The sequence below is a fragment of the Aquarana catesbeiana genome, linkage group LG06, assembly GCF_042186555.1.
Source record: "Aquarana catesbeiana isolate 2022-GZ linkage group LG06, ASM4218655v1, whole genome shotgun sequence".
NCBI classification, from domain to species: Eukaryota; Metazoa; Chordata; class Amphibia; order Anura; family Ranidae; genus Aquarana; species Aquarana catesbeiana.
The window spans coordinates 193,729,750-193,757,680 of record NC_133329.1 but is presented as its reverse complement, the minus strand read 5'-3'; the positions used below and the strand labels follow the sequence as shown (position 1 = coordinate 193,757,680).

General features: G+C 45.5%; 1 protein-coding gene across 8 annotated transcripts in view; it reads right to left on the bottom strand.

Moving 5' to 3' along the window:
• The window catches only part of CLEC16A (C-type lectin domain containing 16A), a 1,646,984-nt gene extending 1,625,337 nt beyond the window's left edge, over positions 1-21,647 (bottom strand). For 3 of the 8 annotated variants that reach the window (XM_073591186.1, XM_073591185.1, XM_073591187.1), the window contains exon 1: positions 21,431-21,646. In XM_073591186.1, coding sequence (XP_073447287.1) covers positions 21,431-21,507 — 77 coding nt within the window. In that variant the 5' untranslated portion in view covers positions 21,508-21,646. Of the gene's footprint in view, positions 1-21,430 lie in introns of all 8 variants that reach the window. The other 5 variants (XM_073591183.1, XM_073591190.1, XM_073591184.1 and 2 more) reach the window with 4 other exon arrangements.
• Between the last annotated feature and the right edge of the window lie 6,284 nt (positions 21,648-27,931).

Sequence of the window (27,931 nt, the reverse complement as noted above, 5' to 3'; positions counted from 1 at the left end):
TTTGTACTTTGCTGACATTTCAGGGCCTCGGGAGATGAGATAGGCCACCAGTGCATCAGGTGTGATCAATTTTCAATAATTTGCACCATAGCTTGTAGACTAACTTTCACACAGACTAAATAATATACACTTATTTGGGTTATTTTTACCAAAGATATGTAGCAATATAAATTTTGGCCCAAATTTATGAACAAAAACCGGAGTTAGACTTACCGGTAACTCTTCCAGGACAGCCTCTGAGACATAGGGCTCCTCCCTCCGGGACAGGAAACACGTATACCAATTGTCTTAAAAGGCGGTCCTCCAGGTCTCCCTCTTCAGTTTACCAAAGAACTACCGGAAGGCTCTGAAAGACATAATACACTAACATCACGTCAGTACATAACTCCAACACCAGTTAAATATAAACACCGGGTGGGAACCAGGCTGTCCTAGAAGACTCCTAGAAAAATAGTTACTGGTAAGTTTAACTCTGGTTTTCTCCTTTCGTCTTCCAGGACAGCCTCTGAGATAAGCAAGAAACTTACTTTGTCAGGGCGGAACCACTGCCTGGAGGACCTTTAGTCCAAATGTCTGCGCCTTGTCAGACAATAAATCCAGACGGTAGTGCCTAGCAAACGTTGAGTTGCTGGACCATGTTGCTGCCTTGCAGATGACCTGCGGAGAGGCTCCGGCCCTCTCTGCCCATGAAACCGAGACTGCCCTGGTGAAATGTGCCTTAATTAATGGTGCTTGTCTACCTTCCAACTTATAGGCTTCTATTATTGCCATTCTTATCCATCTAGCGATGGAAGATTTAGAGGCCCTGCAACCCTTGCGGGGCCCAGAAAAATTAACAAAAAGAGAGTCCGAGTCCCTAAAACCTCTAGTTACTTCTAAATAAACTAAAAGGCTTCTCTTAACGTCCAATAAACTTAAAGAGGAGTTCCACCCAGGGGGTCCATTAAAAAAAAAAAAAAAAAATTAAAAGTCAGCAGCTACAAATACTGCAGCTGCTGACTTTTAATTGGACACTTACCTGTCTCTGGGTCCAGCGATGCGGGGGATCGAAGCCCCGCTCGTCCCCCCCCCCCCCTCCGCTCGTCGGCATTTCAACTGTGGGCGCCGGGCTGTGGCTTCACAGCCTGGCACCCACTGCGCATGCGCGAGCGGCCCCGCGCGCCGTGATTGGCCGCTCAATCACCTGGGACCTGTAATGGGTCCCAGATGATTGACAGGAGGGAGGGAGCAGAGCGGAGCCCTTCCTGTGCCGAGGGGGAAGTGATGTCCCCAGCCCAGGCAAAGGAAGAGGCAGACTACGAGGGACCACCTAGCAACAGGCATTTAGAGGTAAGTAAAAAAAAATAAATAATATCCAAATGTTTTTTTGTTTTTAGAATTTTTCAGGTATTTGTTTTTTTGGGTGGAACCCCACTTTAAAGATTCCTCCTCATCTGCTTCTGAGGTGGAACAGAAAGTCGGCAGGACAATGTCCTGGGATCTATGGAATGTAGAAGCTACTTTAGGAAGAAAACTGGGATCTGTCTTCATAATGACCCTGTCTTCCCGAATCAACAAAAATGGCTCCCTAATAGAGAGAGCCTGCAAATCACTCACCCTTCTGGCTGATGTGATAGCTCTCAGAAAAACTGTTTTGAGTACCACCCATTTTAGCCCAAATTTCTCCAGGGGTTCAAAGGGACTACCAGTAAGTGCTTTGAGGACCAATGCTAGATCTCAAGTGGGGCAGGCTGTAACCCTCACTGGCCTGGACTTCGACAGTGCTTTGAAGAAATTTTTAACAAATCGATTCTGCTGCAGCGAGGCCTACAAGATAATACTCAAGGCCGCAGTCTGAACCTTCAGTGTACTAACCGAAAGGCCCAGTTCTACCCCTGCCTGAAGAAAATCCAGGACTGCCGGAATCCCAGGATGACTCAGACCTTGCTCTACCAACCAGGAATTAAATCTTTTCCTACCTTGGCAATCGGCTTACGGCACTTGAGAAGAGTTCTATCTACTCTCTCTGAAAACCCCTGCGCTCTTAACAACTATTCCTCAGATACCAGGCTGATAGTCTGAGGCTCTCTATCTGAGGATGTAGAATCGGGCCCTGGGAAATCAAATCCTCTGACTGGAAGAGGAGGGCAAATGGCCAGTCTCTTCAGGATGGCAAACCAGGGTCTCTTTGACCAAAATGGTGCCACTAGGATGAGATCCGTAGATTCTGCTAGAAATCTTTGAAGAACCGCAGCTATCAGCCGAACTGGAGGAAAGGCATAACACAGGTTGAACTGCCAAGGATTGGCAAAGGCGTCTATCCCTATGGCCTGATCCTGTGGGTGGACCGAAAAGAACTGTGCCACCTTCTTGTTGGTCTCCGAGGCAAAGAGGTCCACATCCGGTTGCCCCCAACACTACAATCTCCCTAAAAACATCTATGCTGAGGAACCATTCGTCCTGATGCACATGCTGGCGGCTGAGAAAATCCGCCAGCAAATTTTGAGAGCCTTGCAGATGAATGGTCGACAATGAGGCCAGATTCATCTCGGCCCAACACAGAATCTTGTTGGCTATGTCCTGTATGGCAGGACTTCTTGTGCTTCCCTGCTTGTTCACATACGCGACAGCCGCCGCATTGTCTGTCCGAACTTGCAGGTGTAATCCCCCTATCCGGGACTGGAAAGCCTCTATAGCCTTTAGGATTGCCAGAAGCTCCCTCTGATTTGAAGATCGACAGACCTCCACTGGCGACCAGGCTCCCTGGGATAAGGACTCCTCCAGGTGGGTGCCCCATCCCCATACACTGGCGTCGGTAGTCATCTCTATGGCTACAGGACGGGCCCATGACAGACCAACCACCAGATTGTGATGTGTTCGCCACCACCATAAAGTCCTTTTGACTTTTGCTGGTAGGCGCATGGGTAGATCTAGGCTTTGTCTTCTGCCGTTCCAAAAGCAGAGCATGAGATTCTGCAAAGGCCGCTGATGAAGTTTTGCCCAAGGAACCGCAGGGAAGCAAGACGTCATCAGACCCAGAACTCTCATAACCTATAGAAACAAACAAAATTGCGCTTGGAAAAATAAATACCAGTGAAAAAATGTGAATAGGAATAGAATGACTCCTTGATACAAATATTATAAAATAGAATTCAATAAGCTGCGGTTATAAGTGGGGCACACCAATAGAATAAATAGAACAAGTAAACCGCGCTAAAATATGAGTCCAATTAACAATCAGTGAAATAAAGTTCAATTGAAGTCCAGAACAAAACGGTAAATTCTTCTATGTGATGAGGTGAAGAAAAATAAATAGAAGATAACTGTGTGGTGAACTGCTTACCAGAACGTAAGCCAAGTCAGACAGATGGCTTAAAACCCAGCCCAGGCCTTTAGGAGCGCTCCAAAGTGGGCAGAATCCCTCGCGCTCATGCAGCAGAACGGGTGCACATAGGGTTTAATCAGATAAAAATACAAAGACCATAGCGTGATACTGACATAAAAATATTAAATCAAAAAGGAAAAAAAGGTAGTGTTCACACAAATAATCATGAAAATCATAAATGCACCCTGAATGCGTAGCAAATACAGGGACGTGAAAAATAGTGACATGCAACATGCAATGAATAGTGTCCTTGGAAATGAGATGTAAAGTACCAAGTATATCTGTTTACCGGAAAATAACGTTGGACAAGCAGACAAAAAGCCAAAAACAGAAAAAACACCTGGTGCACAGACACAAGAGGCCGCTTACCAGATGGTAAACCAGTGAGGATATAATCAGCGGTAGGCTAACTGCCTCTGTGTAACCCAGAGTATAAACTTGATTGGACCCATAGGGGTTCCTGCTCACCAGAAGATTGACTGGAAATAGCCCAAAACGAAACCTTGGCGGAGTCACCGCGATCCCGTCCTTCACCTCTAAAGGTGAACACAGAAGGAAAGGCTGTGCTCTTGTATTGTCATCCTGGCACACATACCTCAAACGGAGTCTACAAGGGGAGATGGACAAAAGATGAAAAAAGATGCATATTTGAGCCTGTGAAGAGCCTGCCAGGACGGGATCGCGGTGACTCCGCCAAGGTTTCGTTTTGTGCTATTTCCAGTCAATCTTCTGGTGAGCAGGAACCCCTATGGGTCCAATCAAGTTTATACTCTGGGTTACACAGAGGCAGTTAGCCTACCGCTGATTATATCCTCACTGGTTTACCATCTGGTAAGCGGCCTCTTGTGTCTGTGCACCAGGTGTTTTTTCTGTTTTTGGCTTTTTGTCTGCTTGTCCAACGTTATTTTCCGGTAAACAGATATACTTGGTACTTTACATCTCATTTCCAAGGACACTATTCATTGCATGTTGCATGTCACTATTTTTCACGTCCCTGTATTTGCTACGCATTCAGGGTGCATTTATGATTTTCATGATTATTTGTGTGAACACTACCTTTTTTTTCCTTTTTGATTTAATATTTTTATGTCAGTATCACGCTATGGTCTTTGTATTTTTATCTGATTAAACCCTATGTGGACCCATTCTGCTGCATGAGCGCGAGGGATTCTGCCCACTTTGGAGCGCTCCTAAAGGCCTGGGCTGGGTTTTAAGCCATCTGTCTGACTTGGCTTACGTTCTGGTAAGCAGTTCACCACACAGTTATCTTCTATTTATTTTTCTTCACCTCATCACATAGAAGAATTTACCGTTTTGTTCTGGACTTCAATTGAACTTTATTTCACTGATTGTTAATTGGACTCATATTTTAGCGCGGTTTACTTGTTCTATTAACTCTCATAACCTCCCTGACCGGGACTACCTGATTGGATTGAAGCTGGGCTACTGCCTGATCCACCTTCAGGATTTTCTCCTTGGGGAGGAACACTTTCATCTCCACTGAAGATATCCTGTACCCCAAATACAGGACCTCCTGTGATGGGGTTAGCTGGGACTTTTCTCTGTTGACTAACCACCCGAGAGATAGGAGGAAACCCTGGGCCTCCTGCAGATCCTTCTCTAGTTGATGGTAAGAGGGGGCCACAAACAGGAGATCGTCCAGGTAGGGAATCACTGTAATGGCCCTGACTCTTAGCTGAGCTAAAGCCTCTGCTAGCACCTTTGTGAAGATCCTCGGTGAAGAGGACAGACTGAAGGGTAGTGCCTGGAACTGGAAGTGCAGAACCTCTGAATTTATTCTGACTGCTAGCCTGAGATATTTTTGAAATTCCTGATGTATAGGGATATGCAGGAAGGCATCCCTGAGGTCTACTGTGGCCATAAAGCAGCCTAGAAAGAGGAGACTGGTTATGGTAAATATCGATTCCATCCTGAATCGCTTGTACTTTACAAATTAATTCAGAGGACGGAGGTTCAGGATTAACCTGAACTTCCCTGTGGGCATTCTCACCACAAACACATGGGAGTACACACCTTGACCCTGCTCCTTCTCGGGTACCTGTATAAGGACTCTTTGATCCACTAGTTCCCCTAATAGGCCCAGAGCTTTCACTTTTTCCCGGTCTTTGGGTAACTGGGTGACCTGATAACTTGAGGGGGGAAAAGATTTGAACTCCAGTCTGTAACCATTTCTTATGATGTCTAAAATGAACGGACTTGGAGTTGAGCGGGTCCATCGTGGGAGGAACTCCCCCAGTCTCCTTTCCACTGGGACACAGGAGTGACTGGGGTTTTGAGGAGGATTAAATAGGATTCCTCCTCTTCCACGTCCTTTATGGCCTGTCCAATGTTTCTTGGTGCGGCCATCTCTTTCTTGCTGGCCCTGTCTGGGGGCTCGAAAAAAGTGTTTGCCCTCGCTTTTCTTCTCTCTCTCAGGAAATGCTTTCTTTCTCTCCTGAGTACGTTCCAGCGCCTCCTGGAGACCGGGCCCAAACAGATGGTCACCTGAAAATGGTAACCCACAAAGCTTAAGTTTTGAAGCGGCATCGCCTGTCCAGGCTTTTAGCCATACAGCTCTTCTAGCAGCATTTACTAGTGCAGCTGACCTAGCGGCTAGTTTTACCGATTCCGCTGAAGCATCTGCCAAAAAGCCAACCGCCTTAAATAATAAAGGAAATTATTTCAAAAGCTGTTGCCTCGAAGTACCAGCTGAAACGTGGGACTGCAATTGCGATAGCCAGCACTCCAGATTTCTGGCCACGCAAGTAGCTGCAAGGGCTGGCTTTAACCCAATTGAAGAGGCATCCCAAGCCCTCTTAAGCAGCACGTCCCCCCACTTATCCATAGGATCCTTCAGTGATCCCAAATCATCAAAGGCCAAGTCTGTCTTTTTTGAGACTTTGGCTAAGGGTGCATCTAGTTTAGGAATTTTATTCCATGGATGGGAAGCATCTGCTTCAAACCTCCGTTTGAGGCTACCTGAAAAGAAAGGCCTCTTTTCCGGCTGTTCCCACTCCAGCAATTCAATTATGCACAGGAAAAACCCTGGCTTTATGAGCACTAGACCCCTGGTACATCAGGTCGTGCTTTGAGAGTTGAACCTGCTCCTCACGGATTTCTAGCGTGTCATAGATGGCTTTCAACAAGTCCCCCACATCATCCAGAGACAGTTTGTATCTAGAAACTCTGGATGAATCATCCTCCCCCTCCGAGTCGGATGCTGAATCCAATTCCAAGGAGGCTAGAGATCTAGGCCTCACCCTATCCTCCTCAGCCTCCTGACTGGGCTCAGATAGGGAAGGAAAACTGGCTGCCCTGACTAGGGATGGTGAAGGACCCTGCATGCTATCCATCATTCCTTTGAACGATTGAAAGGTGTCTCTGAAGACATCCGTTTGCGATGAAGACATCCGTTTGCGATGAAACATGTCAGGCAGGTTGACACCAGCACGCTGAATGCTGCAGCTTATCGTTTTCCTTGATGCATGCATTCCTGAATTTTAAATGTAAGTTACTACAATACATTTTTTATCTGCTATTACGGGCTTCACTATTGGTTGCTTATGTTTCCTTCATTGAGTACTGCTGATCGATTTGCTGAGAGCCTGCATTTATTGATGTGAATCCCTGGAGAAGTTTTATTGAGTGTGATTGGTATCTGCATACTGCCTTTCCAAACCTTGAAGATGCATGGTGGAGGCTGACTGGCTGGATGAGCCGTGGGTTTAATTACACGCCTTTTTTTCTTTGTCCTCTGGTAAGCAGATTTTTACGTTTGGTTATCAACAAACTTTGCTGGCTGCTCTTTTTTATTGAATAGCGCAGACAATCACTTTGTTTCACATTTACATGTACAAGCCTAGTATACCTCCCACATTAACTCCCATCCTAAGGATTCATGGGAAATGCAGGCCGATTACAGTTAGAGAGAGAGAAGAGGATATGATGCAATGACTGTTCTAAGAGATCCTCCCTGCTAGAAAAGATTCTTGAATCACAGAGCCGACTTCATGAAAATTCAATTAGTCATATCTCTTAACCACTTCCCGCCCGCCCTATAGCGGATTGACGTCTGGGAAGTGGTTCTGTTATCCTGACTGGACGTCATATGACGTCCAGCAGGATAACATGCCGCAGCGCGCCCCCGGGGGCGCGCATCGCGGGCGATCGGTGGAGCGGTGTGTCAGTCTGACACACCGCTCCACCGATCTTGGTAAAGAGCCTCCGGCGGAGGCTCTTTACCATATGATCAGCTGCGTCCAATCACGGCTGATCACGCTGTCAATAGGAAGAGCCATTGATCGGCTCTTCCTCACTCGCGTCTGACAGACGCGAGTAGAGGAGAGCCGATCAGCGGCTCTCCTGGCAGGGGGGGTCTGCGCTGATTGTTTATCAGCGCAGCCCCCCCGCAGATCACCACACTGGACCACCAGGGATCACCACTAGGACCACCAGGGAAGGGGCAACATGTGGATGGCCAGGTATGTACCCCATGGCCATCCACATGTGCCCAGTGTGCCAAATCTGTGCCAATCAGTGCCCACAAATGGGCACTGATTGGCACCATTATGTTGCAGTGATGCCCAGCAATGCCACCCTTAGGGGCATCACTGCAAACAAGCAGTGCCATCAGTGCCACCCATCAGTGTCCATTCATGCCACCTGTCAGTGCCCATCCATGCCCATCAGTGCCCATCTATCAGTGCCCATCCATCAGTGCCCATCCATGCCCATCTGTGCCAACTATCAGTGCCACCCATAAGTAACCATCAATGCCACCTACGAGTGCCCATCAATGCCACCTACGAGTGCCCATCAATGCCACCTACGAGTGCCACCTATCAGTGCAGCCATATCAGTGCCCGTCAGTGCAGCCATATCAGTGCCCGTCAGTGCAGCCATATCAGTGCCCGTCAGTGCAGCCATATCAGTGCCCGTCAGTGCCCGTCAGTGCAGCCATATCAGTGCCCGTCATTGAAGAAGAAAACGTACTTATTTACAAAAAGTTTTAACAGAAACAAAGAAAAACTTGTTTTTTTTCAAAATTTTCGATCTTTTTTTTTATTTGTTGCGCAAAAAATAAAAACCGCAGAGGTGATCAAATACCACCAAAAGAAAGCTCCATTTGTGGGAACAAAATGATAAAAAATTTGTTTGGGTACAGTGTAGCATGACCGCGCAATTGTCATTCAAATTGCGACAGCGCTGAAAGCTGAAAATTGGCCTGGGCGGGAAGGTGTCTAAGTGCCTGGTATTGAAGTGGTTAAACGGTAAGAAATTTCACAAATGTAGTAACCGTTTAGTGTTTTGAGTGGGGGGGGGGGTGCACTAATGGGGGATTTTGAAAATCCCGGAGTTCTGCTTTAAAAGGAGCAATCCATGCAAAGCAATTCATATTTAGCTGCCTCACTGGCTGTGCCTCTGAAGTTCATTGGGTTAAAAAGAGAAGACTGTATAAACATTATCAATAAGTAACACTTCAAGGAGTGTTGGCAGCCAGCATCCCCATTGTTCCTCCAGCAACCACCTTCATCACATGACAGTAATAAAGTATAATACAAAAAGTAGTGCAGCGCTATAAATCTCAATCAATATTTAAATGTCCGTAAATAAAAAACAAAAAACAATATGTATCAACGATGGTGCAGAGTGCTTCATGCAAATCCACAGTGATCTTAAATCCGTGCTCCCCCTCCTGTCAGTCAAACCGCTCACCTTGTTAAAGGGACCCCTGAACTAACAGGAAGGTCTCATAAGCGTTCACCACTCAATTTGGTGGTCAGGGTAATGTCTTGACTGGAAAGCAGGAAACCTCTTCCTTAATGGGGATCAATACTTTTCTTCCCAGTATGCATGGAACAAAGAAAATACATAGTGCTCTCTGTATAGCTTTTAAAAACGGTTCCTTTATTAAAAGACAGGTACTCACATAGTTAGCACTATGGCCAGTGCTAGGCTTAAAAGCGCATATTAATTACAGATGACAGTATAAAGATAAGGCGGCTGCAGCGGCGTCTAAACCGGGATAAAACCAATCCGCACGCGTATCGTCCGATAGGACTTCCTCAGCGGTCTATAGATCCCTTAGGTCTAGTCTGTATTATATATAAAAGCCCCCTTATTCAATCATCTGCTGCTAATTATTCCCGAGTGGCGCCCGTCCAATCAGAACGCCCCACTCTGAAATAGGAAGTGTAAGAAGTTCAAATGTTGATAATAGTTGCCATAGCGATCGGCGTCATGATGACACGACGCCAGACCGCAAGGCTAACTGCTCTACCACTGCTGCTCCCTCCTGGATAACAGGAAGGGGATCCTACTGCTCCTATTGGCTGATTAACAAGGAAGGGGCGTGTTTAGGTAAAATACATGACGCGATCGCGTCATCGCAATGACGCGGCGTCCGATCACATGTCTGGCCACGTGGATAGACACCTCCTTCCAGGGACAAGGACGTCCCACAATGCAAATACATGGCGCAATCGCGTCATCATAATGACGCGGCTTCCGGTCATGTGATCGCCTGCGTCAGAGGGTGCCTCCTGCATTAGGTTAAAATAGAAGCCAAGTGAGCTAGGATAGGATGAAACTATGTCACATGATACTGCTGATCACACTACATCTGAAAAAAGTGTCAGCAAAGGAGAGATTGTGCTACTAGGCGGCGTCAGCTAGAAGGAATAAAGACACAGAATCAATACCCATGAGACGCTAGTCTGGTCAGCACCGATGTGCTGAACTATTCTTTATCAGCGGACATAGTCCAATAAAATCACTGCTAAACTTGGTTGATCTAAAGGACAGAGTCTAATTATAAAGCTATCAAAGACTGCCCCACCATATAATGAGAATAAAAATAAATATAAATATGAAGCTAGTAAGAGATAAATATTTAAAAAGACACTTCCCTGCAGCCACCTTTTACAACATAGTCATCATACATTATTCAAATCAATACTAGATACATAAGAGTATAAATAATTTTAAAAAATCCCTATTATTAAAAATTAAATTATCTATCAGAAATAAAACAGTTCAAATCGAACTCAACATTGAGCCCCGTGGGTACTCCCACATGGGTCTCGTACACCCAGAAAGACTCACGGCGGCTCAATTGTCTTATAAAATTACCCCCTCTCCAGTGGGGTGTAACTTTTTCGACTCCCCAAAATTTCAATTTGGCGGGACTGCGTTTATGACACATTTTAAAATGCTTGGAGACATTATGTGAGTCTAATCCTTTTTTAATATTAGTAATATGTTCACCGATGCGGACATGCAAGGGGCGAGACGTATTAAAAAAAAAGTATTAAAAAAGTAGGATCCCCTTCCTGTTATCCAGGAGGGAGCAGCAGTGGTAGAGCAGTTAGCCTTGCGGTCTGGCGTCATCATGACGCCGATCGCTATGGCAACTATTATCAACATTTGAACTTCTTACACTTCCTATTTCAGAGTGGGGCGTTCTGATTGGAAGGGCGCCACTCGGGAATAATTAGCAGCAGATGATTGAATAAGGGAGCTTTTATATATAATACAGACTAGACCTAAGGGATCTATAGACCGCTGAGGAAGTCCTATCGAACGATACGCGTGCGGATTGGTTTTATCCCGGTTTAGACGCCGCTGCAGCCGCCTTATCTTATACTGTCATCTGTAATTAATATGCGCTTTTAAGCCTAGCACTGGCCATAGTGCTAACTATGTGAGTACCTGTCTTTTAATAAAGGAACCGTTTTTAAAAGCTATACAGAGAGCACTATGTATTTTCTTTGTTTATTCCATGCATACTGGGAAGAAAAGTATTGATCCCCATTAAGGAAGAGGTTTCCTGCTTTCCAGTCAAGACATTACCCTGACCACCAAATTGAGTGGTGAACGCTTATGAGACCTTCCTGTTAGTTCAGGGGTCCCTTTAACAAGGTGAGCGGTTTGACTGACAGGAGGGGGAGCACGGATTTAAGATCACTGTGGATTTGCATGAAGCACTCTGCACCATCGTTGATACATATTGTTTTTTGTTTTTTATTTACGGACATTTAAATATTGATTGAGATTTATAGCGCTGCACTACTTTTTGTATTGTACCACGTGAAAGGATTTATATATTTGCCTTTAGTGTTCAGCAGCTTTGTTTTCTTTGAGGGTTTTTGCGCTGACTGTTTGTTTTTTGATTATTCACTGTTTGAGTAATAAAGTATAGGTTGGGGGGGCGCATGGCCGAGCAGGACATGTGAGCAGTCGCTTTATCACAGAGCACCCGCTAATCTTCCTAAATTTAATCTGATTTCCAGCGCTGCACACTCCTCTCTTTGGCCCCAGTAACGCCCTGACCATCGGCTAGTGGAACATTTTTCGGTCGCTGAAGCACAAATGCTGACCCTGAGAAATAAAGGAGACAGTTTGCGAAAGGAGCATTAGCATGGCGCCGTGGTGGGCCTTCAACAGCACAATCGGAACCTGGAAAAGGTCAAGGAGACCATGTAGAAACCTCCCAAGTCCCTCAAAGAGCAGGCAGGAGACACCCCAAAGGACATGAGGTACTATGAACAGAAAGTGGCAAACTATCTGACCCTGCGGGCCTCTCAGACTCACAATGCTACAGAGGCCTTCAGTGCAGAGATGGCAGAGGAGAGGGAGGAGCAGGGTGCTGCAGCCATGTTAACACACACTGAAGACGGCTCTGTGGAAATGAAGGATGAGAAGACTGAAGAGGTGGAGGGAGAACCACCAACGCTGGCAGCAATCCTGAGGGCTGTTAATAAGTGCACTGCCTCAGTGAATAATCTACAAGAACGCTTTGGGAGCCTTAGGAGCTTAGTTTGATAAGGCAGGATTTGCAATAAAACAAGGAAGAGAACCACTGCTGCAGAGAGGCGGATCAGTGACAGAAGATAAACTTCCCATCCTTGTCAGAGACATTCAGTCCACTGCCTGCTTAGCTAAAGCTACGGATATGAGAGCTGAGGATTTAGAAAATCGTCTCAGGTGAAACAATGTGCATATAGTGGGATTACCAAAAAAAGTGGAGGGCCATGACCACACAGAGTTTGCAGAGCGATAGACTGACCGACATCTTTGGAAAGGAGGCATTTACACATCTATACGTGGTGGAGTGAGCTCAGAGTTCCTCCACGGCACCTGCCAACAGGATATCTACGCGCCCTATCCTTGCGAGGCTGCTGAATTACAGGGACAGGGAAATTATTCTGCGGCTGACCCATGAAAAGCAAAAATGTCCAATTTAATGGCACGAGAATTTCCTTTTACCTGGACTTCTCTGCAGAGGTGCAGGAACTCTGGTCACATTTCTCTGACGTTAAAAAACGCCTGCAGAAACTCCAGGCCTCATATGCTATGCTCTACCCAGCTAAACTAGGTACCACCTCTGGGTGACAGGCACACTTCACTGAATCAGTTACGGAAGCATCTGCCTGGCTTGGCGCGAGTGAGCAGACTCTGTCGGGCCAGGAGACTGACACCATGGCTCATTGGATATCGCAGCCTGCAAATATGCAACGGGTTTATTTTTCCTTGCTCCCGCATAAAGAAATCGAAACGTACATGGATTTGCACTACTAAAATGTGAGTTCGGAACGGAGTTTGCGATCTAGCTAAACAAGCCCTGCACGCTGCAGTTGGCGGCTGGGCTGGAGCTAAGAGGGACCTGTTGTCGCACACAGTTCAACTAGATGTTTTGTGCCTTTCTACAGTTGACATCCTGGAGAACAAAGATACGTGCCCGCCAGGGCCTACTCTGCAGCCTTTTCAATCGTGGGCACCGAGACAAGATGTATTATGTCTGTTTAAAGCACCGTTGTGCTTCCTACTTGGGGACTTGACATTTTACTCCTGAGCATCAACATGTTCTCACTTTAACCCCACGGGGGGCAATGTTCACTCTCAGACTGCCTGTCTATTGGATACCATCAGATGACTATACCGTGATTGTCGGTCTGTCTGTTTTTCCACTTTTTGCTCCACTGGGGGCTTTCCCCTGTTACTTTATGTCATTCATATGTATCTCTTTCAAATGATGGCGGTACCTGTACTAACCTTGGAACATTAGGGGGTTACAAAACCCTTTGAAACGTATCAGTGTCGACTTCACTACGTAAATACTTACCTGCCTTACAGGAGACCCATCTCACAAGGGATACGGTCTCTGGCTTGAACTTTGCTTGGGTGGAGAGGGCATACCACTCCACTCACACAACATACTCTAGAGGGGTGAGTGTATTGGTACATGACTCCCTGGACTATGAGGAACTGCACTGACTGCAAGCTGGATGAGGGAACATGTGTTTTTATTTTGTCGATTGCACTCTTTGAAATTTATTCTCGCCTTTGTGTACATTCCTCCCCCATACAAGAATCAAACCCTTGGGGCACTGCTCGAATATCAGTTGAAGTACCCAGACAAGCCTTTATATGTGATGGGAGACTTCAACTGCTCTTTGGACCCGGGGATGGACAAGCATGCCCTCGCAACTGCAGGTGGAGTGACTCGGACAGACTGGCTTAAAAAAAATTTATAGATGAGGTGGGTTGGTCAGATCCCTGGAAGAGGAGACACAGACAGACAAGTAATTTTCCTGTTTATCAACAGCACACTTCTTTATCCCACATAGAATTAAGCTTATGCTCGTTTGCTGCGAATCTCTACATTTTAGAGGTTAAATACGTAATTAGAAGTATCTCTGATCATTCACTGTTAAATTAAGCAACTGGAGGTTCGTCCTCCATCTACCCTAGCTAGGGCTGTGTGGAAATTGAATGCCTTCTGGTCGCCTCTCATACCTTCCCATGAACCCAGTTTCCCAAATTATGTAATTTTGGCAGGTGCAAGCTGGAAATATGAATGTGGGCAATACCTGGGAGATCTTCAAGAGTGAACTTTCCCTTGCTTTTAAATAAAAGTGGGCTACCAGTCCCTTAAAAATACAGTTTTGTACTGGCGTACTCACTGAAAACGCATCTACCGTTTGAGTCTGAAACCCCAATTTACACATGGTGGAGAATGTTGGCAGATTTGGAAGAGTTCCAGATCCTCGCATACCAAAAGCAGTGAGTAGCAAAAAACTGTTTTAAAGCAATGCTGTGAGGAGCAGCTAATGTGAACCTGTCGAGTCTGCATGTGAAAGTGTGCCGTTTGCAAGTCTTAAAGAGACAGTACACCAAATTGTCCTGTGTTAAAAGGAACTGTGGTAAAAAAAAAACGTTGTTGCCCTGACTACAGCGATAGGAAGGTCAAAATGCAAAAAGGAAATCAATATTTGCTGAGATGAGAAACAGGACCTTGTGGATGGAGGGGTTGTTACCGACAGAACAAGCCCCAGACTGGTGCAAAATGCGCTTGACAGCACTGGAGCAAAGGAAAAAGGAAAGCAAGCCATCACTTAGTGCAAAGAGTGAGCAGATGGGTGCGATTGCCCATGGCCACAAAGCAGAAATCCGTACAGCTGACTTCATACGACCTATGTAGCCTTCTGAACATGGTGAAGGCTTTTTGGCTGAGTTTGCGATGACTGCTTCCTACAGAGGATGGCCCAAAAGTCACTGGGTTGAGTTGGTGCAACCTTTTCTGATGGAGGAGTACCAAGAGGTGTACCGTGGGATGTATCATAACCGAGAGGGCTACGACAATTTCCTAGGAGCAATCCAATCTAGAGAGCGCTGGAAAAGATCAGCGGGGAGAATGTGGTCTCCCATAGCAACCAGAGAAAGTACGTTTTCAGAAAGGAGTAACTACAGCAGAGATTTGGCTCAAATTTTGAGTGAAGATGTTGGTGCAAAAGTGTTTGTTGCCACTCCTGGCAACTGTGGTGAAAATTTTGTTCAGCCTACAGGGGGTGACATAAGTGAGCATAAGAAATCAGTGCTTTCATCTTATGGCTGCTTGTGTGAAGTGGTCAGCCCAGAGAAGAGGGCACCCTATCCAGCATCCTGCAAGGGGTGTGACCGGGTGTGTGGGTCTGCTGTCACCCCTGGCAACAGGAAATCTGTTTGGCCTGCAGGGGATGCTGGAAAATCCAAAAAGGATGCAATGGTGTCCCGTGTCCATGTGGGGGCATTAGCTTGTGAGAGCAAAGCAAAGAAGGGACAACGCCCTCAATTGAAGTTTTCAACACCTGCCAAATGGAATGGTAAGACTGTTGCTGTTACAAATGTGAGAGAGACTGGTTATGGGACTAGTCCCTGTGAAGTGGTAATAAGTCCAGTGAAATAAAATTGCTTTCAGAAACTTGCTGCAAGTGAATACCTTGTGTAGTAGCAAAGCCCAGTTTGAAGCTGAACCTGCAGCAAGCTTGAGGACTGTTAAGGACTTGTCTTTAGGCAGTGTACTGTGTAGCAGGAAGACAAGTGGTAAAAATGAATATAATGTGTTGCTCGCTAATGCGATTAAAAATGTGATATTGCATCCAGAAATGTCTGGGGTGACCACTGAGAAATGTGTGCCGTTGCCTCTGGCAACCATGGCAGGTGCAGCAGAGGTGTCCCTAGAGACCGCCCAGGAGCTCATGGTGTCTGGGCTCAGGGTTTCCCAGGACAACTGTGTCGCCGCCCTGACTGACAAGTGTGTTTCACATGAGGTGAAAAGCAGTGTACTAAATATCCTACAATCTCAAACTGCTAATGTGCTAACACAGCTTATACAAGGCAGGAAGGTGGATAATGATGATGTTGAAAAGTGTATTACTGACAATGTTGATGGTCTGGTGTCTCCTATGGTAACCACAGGTAGTACCGCAAAGTTGTCTCAGGAAATCTCACGAGTACTCCCTGTGTTGGAGCCGGCGGGGGTCCAGGACAGCTCTGATACTGCTCAGGTGGAACACAATGGGAAAACAGCTCAAATGATGGAGCATGAATTATCACAATCTGATGTGGTTGACAGTGACTGGTGCAGGATGCCTGCTGCTAAACCACTCTGTCAACCTGTGTCTCCATGGGCAGAGGGAGCAGTACTACGGAGTGCTGGTGACAGGAGCACAGACAGGACAGACTGGGATAGTCTCCCCATAAAGGTGTTAGCGTGGTGGAAAGAAATTTCTGAAGGTAATAGTAAGCTGGACACTATTGCTGCTGTGACAAATGGAGAGGCTGCAAAGCCAGTAGACACTGGCGCATTGGCTGTTGCAGAACTTAACCCCCTCCAGGCAGAAGGATCGGAAAAGGGCAGTGTACTGTGTAGCAGGAAGACAAGTGGTAAAAATGAATATAATGTGTTGCTCGCTAATGCGATTAAAAATGTGATATTGCATACAGAAATGTCTGGGGTGACCACTGAGAAATGTGTGCCGTTGCCCCTGGCAACCATGGCAGGTGTAGCAGAGGTGTCCCTAGAGACCGCCCAGGAGCTCATGGTGTCTGGGCTCAGGGTTTCCCAGGACAACTGTGTCGCCGTCCTGACTGACAAGTGTGTTTTGTCCACAGCAAAAGAGATGAGTAATGTTGAGTGTCAGGATGGTGGGATAATGGATAAAGACTTGGAAGGGCTTAGTATTGCTGAAAATGAGAGGATGAGTGTGACACATGCGTTTTGCAGTGCTCATGGGGAGCCGCAAGTTCTCAGTTGCCTCTAAAGTGGAGGTCTCTTTGAGTGTCTCTGCCTCTCAAGCCTTAGCAAATGAGCCCCTCCAGGTCGTTAGTAAGGGAAAAGTCCCTAGAGTGTGCTGTTTAGATGCGGCATGTCTAGAAATAACTGAGATGTTGTTGGAATTGGTGAAAATCTTTCCAATGTACACCTGCATGTATCCACAGCAGAGAGGTGACCTGGTAATGCGTAGTACCAATCGGTGGAGACAGGTTGTACAGGCGATGTTAAGCAATTTTGATAAAAATTGGTTACTGCACTGTTGGTTACTTTTGTGGAAAGTTGTCTCACAGTTCTCTGCGAGAGTGCTTCCAGCAGCAGTTATGTGCGGCAGTTATGTGCGGAAGGCGCTCAGGGGAACTGCTAGAGGAAACAGAAATAATAGACATAGTGGAAGTCTCTCCGTATGCTGGTTTGATGGGTTGCATTCCTGCTGGTGCGGGCCGAGGTGCGGCTGAGCAGTGGTTGGTACATGGCGTGTGTGTGCTGTCTCACCCGCTAGACCTCATGTAAAGGAAGGACCTTGAAAAGACGCGGCAGTAGTGGGAATTCAATCCATTACTCGCAGGGAGGTACCCGGAGACACTTTGACAGGAAATAACAGTGCTGGTAACTGTAATGAAAAAGTGTATGAGAAGCACCGTAGAGCACTGTCGGACAGCTCAGAGGTATTGGTTGAAGTACCAATGGACACAGAAATGGTTAAAGAGATTGGTGTGGAAAAATGTGGCAAAAAATGTGCGTTGGTAGGCAGTCGCTATTGGAGTGTTGGACAACAGGGGGCGATGTGAAACTGCGGGAATGTCCCATTGGGAGTAACTGCTTGCCTGTAGATGGTCCCTCCCTAGACAATGTCCTAGCAAACAAGGTGACAAGAGGTCCTGATGATAATGATAATATTGAGTTGAATAACCCCTTGTGGAATATTGCTATTGAGGTTAAACAGAAGCATGTGGTGTTGATCTCAGATGGTTTGGTTGCCAAGGGTAACCATACAGGGGTTAGTGAACCTGAGAAACGGATATTGTTGGTTAGTGTTGCATCAGGTAGAGGGGTCAGTCCCTGACAGGTTTCATGGAAGTAGGTCCCCAACAGTCCCGGGAGAGTAGGTCTATGGGAGAAAAAAAGAAAGGGAGGATTCCATGGCCAGAAGGGATAGAGAGGTTAGTGGGAGCCCACGGTTTAGGAAGAAGTGCCAGTGGAAACATACCCTGAAAAAGAAATGGGCCTGCACAGCTAATGGCTGGCACAGAGGTGTCCCATTCATGGTGACGGGTTTATGTGTTCCTCCCTCAGGTTCGAAAAAAGGGGGGAGGATATGTGGCAGTAGGACCCTGTGCTACCTGGAAGATTGCTGGTTTATGCCAGATTTTGGAGAGAAAGACACGCTGATTGCACAGCTATGTGCTGGGCTATTTAGTTGTGACCTGGCTATGGCTCAGGGTTCCACCCAACAGACAGGACGTCTGTGCAAGGGAGTCAGGTGGACTCCCATTCCTCTGAGAGGAGTCAGAGGCTGCAGGGGGCAGCCAGAGCATGCATGTCTGCAGGAGGCACATGTGCTTGGTTACAGAGCAGCAAGGCGCTGATCAGGAGTAAGCTAGGTGAGAGCTTAACTCTAGGAAACTCTTTTGGGTCTGAGGAGCAGACCTAAGCCCTAGGCTAAAGGCCTGAATCAGCTGTATGGCAAGAATGTAAGCTAAGCTAAGGCTAAAGTATTGAGTGTGCAAGATATAGTAATCGTGGAACCACCTGCGTGGGCTACTGATGTCTTTGTGTGCTTTTAAATAAAAGTGGGCTACCAGGCCCTTAAAAATACAGTTTTGTACTGGAGTACTCACTGAAAACGCACCTACCGTTTGAGTCTGACAACACCAATCTTACAATACACACACATACATATACACACACCCAGATGTTGAATATACAGGGTATTATAACTGGAAGTCAGACAAAATGCTATATGAAGGGTGGTGGGGTGGGGAATACAAATCTTTTATATTAACCACTTGCCACCCAGGCCAATTCTGACACACCTTTCCTACATGTAAAAATCTATTTTTTTTTTTGCTAGAAAATTACTTAGAACACCCAAACATGATATAGGCTTTTTAGCAGAGACCCACAGGAATAAAATGGTGGTCATTGCAACTTTATCTTGCACAGAATTTGCGCAGCAATTTTTCAGACGTGCCAAACTTCAGTACTTAACCACTTCAATAGCAGGCACTTACACCCCCTTCCTGCCCAAGCCAACTTTCAACGCTGTCGCACTTTGAATGACAATTGCGCAGTCATACTACACTGTACACAAACAAATTTTTTAATTTGCAGTATTGGTAATATTGTGGCCCGATCTAGGGAGCTGCTGGGGTGAGTTACCCCCCCCCCCCAGAGCCCTCCACCACTCCTAATGCTGTGCTGGCAGTCTCCCATCTGCACGGTACACAACTTGAGCAAAGCACTAGGAGCTCCTCCTTCCCCAGCCAATTCCATTACACACAGCTATGATGTGCACACTGTGGAGCAGGCTACTGCAACTGAACTTATTGCCATGGATTTTCACAGGTCTCGTTTGGCATAAGGTAAAAAAAAAAAAGGTGGGAATGGCAACGTAAAAATAAAAAAAAACAAAAAAACAAAAAAAAAAAAATGAACAAAATTGGTTCCTAACTTTTTTTTTTTGTTGTTGGCTCCTAGATACAAAAGCAAATTTTTCAGCCCGTGCTGAGCCGCTACTGTGTGCGAGGATGACATCAAAGCAGGCAAACAGAGAGAACCCAGAAGAAGATGGAAGAAGATGGAAGCACACCCCCCCCCCCACAGACAGCACAGTGCTGGAGGGCTTCCTTAGACAAGCAAGTCTGTCATAATGTGCTAGTATGTAGCTTCAGGAGCCCAGAAAAAGAAATCCAGTTTACTAACGCTTTAACCAAAAGCAGAGCAAGGGCCAGCATATTGCCTCTGCCACTGATCCCATCACTACCATCCCTCTGCCACTGATCCCCATCACCACTGCTGCCTCTAACTGATTTCCCCCCCCCCATCAGGCAGTGGTGATGGGAGGGAATAGGAATGACATCAGTGTAAATGGAATTAAAGCGTCGACTATGGAGATTCTTTATAGGGTTGCACTGATACCACTTTAATACTGAATACAAGTACCCATAACTTTTTTCAAGTACTCGCCGATACAGATTACCAATACTTTTTTCTTTATAATGTCATGCAACAATGGCACTAATATGCAGTACTGATGACGCGAGGACTGTCAGTAATTTTATTTTTTCCACAATTTTATTTCTTTAATTTTTTTTTTACAATGCTTTCTTTTGGGGGGGGGGGGGTGGACAGCGTCAGTGTTTTTTTTAAATTATTACAATTCTTTTTTACTATTATTTTGTTTTTATTTATTTTTTATCAGCCCTGTTTTTTTTTTTTGGGGGGGGGGGCTTCAGTGAGGTATCAGGGGTCTAAACAGACCCCTGACATCTCCCCTTTGAGATACAGAAAGGGACTGAGGACACACATTGCCCAGTCCCTTTCCCTGTAGCCTCAGCTGCACTGAAAATGAATGGACAGGAGACAGAAGCTCCTCCCCATTCATAAACTGAACCCAGCTCACCATGTCTATGATGCTCAGTCATGGATGGTCATTCAGAAAAGGAAGGAGCTGGTAAATTACATTTTTACCAGCTCTTTCCTCTGCTCTCCATCCTAACAGTTCTTTGACAGGGGGGAACCGTAGGAAGACAGGGGGGACCGGGAGGAGCGCGCGGAAGGGGACCGGGGTAATCGGTGCAGAGCAGTTGCAAGCACCGATCTTCCTGTATGAATTTCAATAAAGCAGCTGAAATCCACAGGGAGGGGGAGGAGAAGTGTCTGTCAGCTGCTTTATTGAAATCTTCCGACTGCCTAGGCATCGGAGGATTTGCACAAGTACAAGTTCTTGTGCAAATGCTATCTGTGCAACCCTAAAAATCAGTACCGTCGTATGTCGCCATTCCACGAGTGTGCGCAATTTTTAATCATAACGTTCGGTATCTATTTACTCAGCGTAACATCCTCTTTCACAATATAAAAAGAAAAAAAAAATTGGGCTAACTTAATTGTTTTCTTAGAAAAAAAAAAAAAAAAGAAGGAGTATTTTTTCCCAAAAAAATTGCATTTAACATACCGCTGCGCAAATACCATGTGACATAAAATATTGCAACGACCACCATCTTATTCTTTAGTCTTAGCTAAAATTACTTTTCTAAGTAATGTTCTAGAAAAAATACAGACTTTAACTTGTAAGCAACAAGTGTCAAAAATGGGCTCGGTTCGGTTAAAAACACCAATGTTAACAGGACCTAACATATCTCTCCGTTTCACAGGATAAGCTGCAGAGTAACATAAGAGATCAGAAAGGCTCAGCAGAGCAAAGAGAGGTGACCTGGTGCTACAGCCGTACCCCTCCCCCACACACTTACTTGAGTCTGTCTAGGGAGTGGACACTAGATCCGGACCGGCCAGAGCCGCTCACCCAGCTTCTGGACCTTCCGAACATTGCTGGTCTCACTCAGTTCATCTTCCTAAACTGCGAGCGACGAGACTGAAGGCATCTGCAGACACCATATACCAGGGAAGCACTACAACCGCATTGACCCCGGGAGATCTGGGAAGTGTAGTTGTGCGCCGATGCTCCGTCAGTAAATGTAACGGAAGTGATGTTTCGTCGCCGCCATCTTGCTACACCCCTCACCCGTCCACAGTAAGGATACAGTGAGAAGGGGGCAGGCGGACATATTGTTACACCCACCGGAGTTTTGCATTTTACACTTATTTATAACAGTACAGTGAGTTTATATAGTGAAATTCAGTACTTAGAACTCCATATGACTGTTTAGATGTTGCATCTGAAAAGCAGCGGCAAGCCTGCTTATCTCACGGGTTTGCTAAACTGACAGAAGTTGGCTGCTTTTAAAATGCAACATCAAAATACCCAGACGAAATTATAAGTACTGTATTTCACTATATAAACTCACTTTACTGTTATAAATAAGTGTAAAATGCAAAGCTCCGGTGGGTGTAACAATATGTCCACTTGTCCCTTCTCACTGTATCCTTACTGTGGACGGGTGCGGGGTGTAGAAAGATGGCAGCGACGAAATGCCACTTCCGCTACATATTCCGACGGGTCGCCGAATCTGACGGAACACTGACTAATATTGCTATGAACCGCACTGAATGGAACTACGTATCCCGGCATGCGTGTGGCTCCGGAATGAGAGGGGTCTGGCGGCAGAGTGGAGCTTCAGTGATGACAGGAAGCACGTGTCCTCCACTCCACTTTTTTTTTAACTCAACTTTATTGTAAATCTCTGCAGTTGGAGCTCCAGTACAGGAAGTGGAGGTCACATGATTTCTGTGTAGAGTGGAGCTCCAGTGACTGCAGTCTGCATCACATACTGAGCCATTCTGTTGTTACTATTAATTAAAGCAGAGTTCCATCCAAAAGTGAAACTCCCGCTTTAAGTACTCCTTGCCCCCTGACATGCCACATTTGGCATGTCATTTTTTTTGGGGGGGGGGAGTGGGTACTTAGTTTAGAGTAGGACTTCCTGTCCCACTTCCTCCTTCCTGCTCTTGACCGCCTAGGCGACTCCTTCTTTCCCCCTAAGCGGTCCCGCCCTCTCTGCAATCTTCTGGGACATGTGACAGGTCCCAGAAGATTGCCTGGCCACCAGCAGAGCGCAGCGCGACTCGCACCCAGCCGTGAAGCCGAAAGCTGTCACAGCTGGGTGCCCACAGTGTTAACATATGTGATCATCTCTCATCGCCGGCTCTCCCTCCTCACACAGAGACAGCGCGTGAGGAGGGAGAGTGAACCGCTGCGGCGGTAAGTAAAAAAATAAACGAAAAAAAAGTGTCCCCACTGCCATCTGTCCCTGCTGTCATGTCCCTGCCATCTGTCCCTGCTGTCATGTCCCTGCCATCTGTCCCTACTGTCATGTCCCTGCCATCTGTCCCCAGTGCCATCTGTCCCCAGTGCCACGTATAAGTGCCATCTGTCATCAGTGCCACATAGTGCCATCTGTCATCAGTGCCACCTGTCAGTGTCACGTGCCATCTGTCATCAGTGTCACATGTCATCAGTGCCACGTATCAGTGCCATCTGTCATCAGTGCCATCTGTTATCAGTGTCATCAGTGCCACGTATTAGTGCCATCTGTCATCAGTGCCACGTGTTAGTGCCATCTTTCATCAGTGCCACGTATTAGTGCCATCTGTCATCAGTGCCACGTGTCATCAGTGTCATGTGTCATCAGTGCCACGTATTAGTGCCATCTGTCATCAGTGCCACATCAGTGTCAGTGCCTCGTATCAGTGCCATCTGTCATCAGTGCCACGTATCAGTGCCACGTATCAGTGCCATCTGTCATCAGTGCCACGTCAGTGTCACATGTCATTGTCCTGGTGCTCTAGGGCCTTCAAAAGGGTAATAAGTTGTCAACAAGTTAGATGTGTAATTTATGCTTCTAGAACATGTGATGGCGCTCCCTGCATGTTGGGCCTCTCTATGTGGCCAGGCTGTGAAAAAGTCCCACACATGTGGTATCGTAATACTCAGGAGGAGTAGCAGAATGTATTTTGGGGTGTTATTTGTGGTATATACATGCCATGTGAGAGAAATAACCTATTACAATGACAATTTTGTGGGGGGGGGGGATCTTCATTTTGCAAAGAATTGTGGGAAAAAATGACAACATCAAAAACCTCACCATGCATCTTACTAAATACCTTGGAATGTCTACTTTCAAAAAAGGGGTCATTTGGGGGGTATTTGTACTTTCCTGGCTTATTCAGGTCTCAAGAAATGAGATCCACCAGTGAATCAGGTGTGATCAATTTTTTATGATTTGCACCATAGTTTGTAGACTCTCTAACTTTCACACAGACCAAATAATATCCACTAATTTGGATTATTTTTACCAAAGATATGTAGCAGTATAAATTGCGGCCAAAATTTATATAGAAAAATTAATCATTTGCAAAATTTTATCACAGAAACTAAGAAAAATGCGGCTTTTTTTCAAAATGTTTGGTCTTTTTTCATTTATAGCACAAAAAATAAAAAACGCAGAGGTGATCAAATACCACCAAAAGAAAGCTCTATTTGTATGAAAAAAAGGACAAAAAATTCATTTGGGTACAGTATTACATGACCGAGTAATTGTCATTCAAAGCGTGAGAGCGCTGAAAGCTGAAAATTGGTCTGGGCAGGAGGGGGTTTAAGTGCCCAGTTGCCAAGTGGTTAAAGTGCTCTCCTTGTAAAAGCAATTTTTTATTATTTCCCAATGTACATTTTTGGTGATCATGGAAGTTCACGTTTAAGTTGGAAGAAGAATATAATCCATGTATCTAAGCACAATCTCATTGTCCTTGTTTGCCCACTTTCATGCCAACTAAGCAGGCCAAGATTGAGACACACATGGATCCCCACGCAAAAAATGTTTTAGAGTTCAATGGTATGTCGGCATAAAACCTCCTTCTTCTTTAAAATCATATATGTTCTGGTGCAAAAATTATCCACTTAACGATAGACTGGCCGCATTGTACTGAGGACAGGGGCGCTGTAAGCATAGGCGTGACCACGGGGTGTGCCGGATGGGCCCAGGCACACCCTAATCATCCCTGTGCTCTGTCAGTGTTTCACACCTTTTGTTAGTGCTGACTGCCTGCAAAATGTCTGTCCTGTCCCTGTGTAACTCAGTCACCACGACTGGGGTCGGGTCCTGCCGGCAAAAACAGCTGTGCTGCGAGTGGGAGGTGACTGAGCAGGGAACTAGGACTACAGCCGCGGAGTAATCCAGCCGCATTTGCCAATGCAGCTTCTATAGTTCCGGCTGCGGGTCCCGCAGGCACCGGCGGAGTGATCTACATCTGCACTTCGCCCCCCCTCCAGCCTGGAGAGCGGCAGATGAGTGGCTGCAGCCTGCTAGATCGAGGTGAGTGAGACAGCACTGAGCAGGGCACCTGGGCAGGCAATGGGCAAATGATGACCAATCCATATGAATCGTACGCAGGCTTGTCACTATATATATATATATATATAGTTTTATATATAGATTAGTTATTTTTATATATATATTTATTTATATTGTGTAAAAATAAATATGTATACTGTTTTATATATAGATTAGTTATTTTTATATATATATATATATATATATATATATATATATACGCAGCCACTGTACCCATAAATTGCCGCTACTGTGCCCATCAATTGCTGACACTGTGCCCATCAATTGCTGCCAGTGTGCCCATCAACTGCCGTCAGTGTGCCCATCAATTGCTGACACTGTGCCCTTCAATTTCTGCCAATGTGCCCATTAATAAAAAAAATGTGCATTTATTATTTTTTGTTGCAGAAGCCTGGAACAAAAAGAAGACGTCTGTTAGGACGAAACGTATGTCGGAAGGCTGACGTCATCGGTGTCCTCTCGTCTCGAACGGGTGTATGCAGGCCGGCCTGGTAATTTTATCCTTGTTTATGCTTCTATTTACGCTATTTATGTAAGTGCAAATCTCTTTTTTAAATAAATTGTGTCTGCTGATTTACACTATGGAGTTCCTATCTTTTATTTCTCTGGGTCCTCCCTGGTAATCATCCTTGCCTATCGGACAGAGCCTTTCCTGCTTTTTCCTCTCCATGGTGAAGTCGGACCAGGACGCTTCTACTGATTGGATATCTTTAGGTGTACAAGCTGTCTTGTAGCTTGCCTCTGGTAAGCGCGCATTGCTTTTGGTGGTGGATTTGTCACTTGGTGCCATCTGAAGAGCTTTTCCGCAATTAATATCGGATATCAATTGGGTTCTTTGGGACTTTCTTTTATTTATCACTATTGTTATTAGTTTTATTTTGTCACCCATTTTGGATTATTTAAGATCATCCAATTTTTATATCACTGTAGTTATTTGCCTCCTTGGTATATGGGATGTCATTCACATATGTTTCAATGTATAACATTTCAATTTCTGATTAGCGCAGTTCAGTTATATTTTTTGGTTTCTGTGTTTGTGTATGCCCCACAAATAGGGACTGCAGCTTTTTATTTATCATTTGGGTCTGTGAAGCGCGGTCATTTTTTGTTTTTTAACTTTCAAGCAAACCAATCAATATACACTTATTGGGATTTTTTTTGTATCAAAAACATGTTGCAGAATATACTTAGGACAATATTTATGAATCAATTTTTTTTTTTTTTTTTTTGCAGAATTTTTTTTTTTTACAAGAGATAGGTAGATTTTAAGGTTTAAGTCTATAAATGTGCACACTGAGAAAGTTGTATGGATTGCTTATACTTTACTTGCAGTTTATTAATATGTTATTTCTATTACAGACAAAATCTTATCCCGGTGCATGCATAAGATTTTATGTCCGTGCCGGCCAGTGGGACATTATCACTGCCACCTTTGTAAAAGAACATTCTAATGGGGGAAGGGGGGGATGGGATTATTGCGGTGCCACAAGTAAAATAAAGCAGTTTTATTATAAAAATTTCTTGTTTATTTTAATCATATCAAAAAAGCTAAAATAATGTACATTAGACATATAAGCATAGAAAATTTCAAAAGACAAGAGAGCACAAATACAATTCAAAATAATGACCGTCACCAATGATGTTGGAGGGTGATCGCTGGTCAGTTGTTCCCAACTAGTTTCGCCAAAACATTGGCTTCATCAGGGGAATGTACAGATTAACACATGAAGTAAAAACACATGCAGGAGTTCCAGGATACGGGGAGGACACCACCAGAGCACTGAGAATAAAAGTCACACCCAGCCCTGTATTTGGCTACAATAGGCGCCCTGATTATATGCAAAAAGAACACCCACTGGTGCACAGGAAAATTCACGGCACAGTAGACGGGGATACAGGAATCACAAGATTTATATATAGCCAAAGAGACAAAAAGGTGCACATAGCTGGAAACAAGGGTGCACACTAAGCATGAGATTCCGCCAATATATAGGCTAAGCATTGGAACCTCCCCAACATATCCTGCAGATAGCGCCAACTGGATTAGGTGATCTTTAACAAGTATCGCCTGGCCACCACACATATCCCACAGCAGGTAAAGAACAATTATTCTCAGGGTGGATATGGAAAGACATTTATTTGTGTGAAGTTTCTGCAGTTCCGAAATTGCCACCCCCTACACCCTCTCCAGTGCTGATCCCATCATCCACTGTACCCTTTCCAGTGCCGATCCCATCATCCACTGTACCCTTTCCAGTGCCGATCCCATCATCCACTGTACCCTCTCCAGTGCCGATCCCATCATCCACTGCACCCTCTCCAGTGCCAATCCCATCATCCACTGCACCCTCTCCAGTCCCGATCCCATCATCCACTGCACCCTCTCCAGTGCCGATCCCATCATCCACTGCACCCTCTGCAGTTCTGATCACATCATCCACTGTACCCCCTCCAGTGCCCATCCCATCATCCTCTGCACCCTCTGCAGTTCCGGTCACATCATCCACTGTACCCTCTCCAGTGTCGATCCCATTATCCGCTGTACCCTCTCCAGTTTGATCAGAACTGGAGAGGGTGCAGTGGATGATTCATACAACTTTCTCAGTGTGCACATTTGTAGACTTAAAAGGTAAGTTCACCTTTAGAGAAAAATCTGTAAGGTGAACTTACACAAGATGCCCTCCTCACCCCGCCTTGTCCCACTGACCTGGAGTCTGGCGATCACCCGCACTGACACATCTGGTCGCAGCCTCAGTGTGGGTGATCGCCGGACTCCAGTTTAGCAGGACCAGGGGAGATTGGGAGATGTCCAGTGTAAGCTCACCTTACAGATTTTCTATAAAGGTTAACTTACACTTTAAACTTTAAAATCTACCTAACTATCCCCTGTAATTAAAAAAAAAATCTGCTAAAAAACATAACCAAAAAAAAATTTAAAAAATG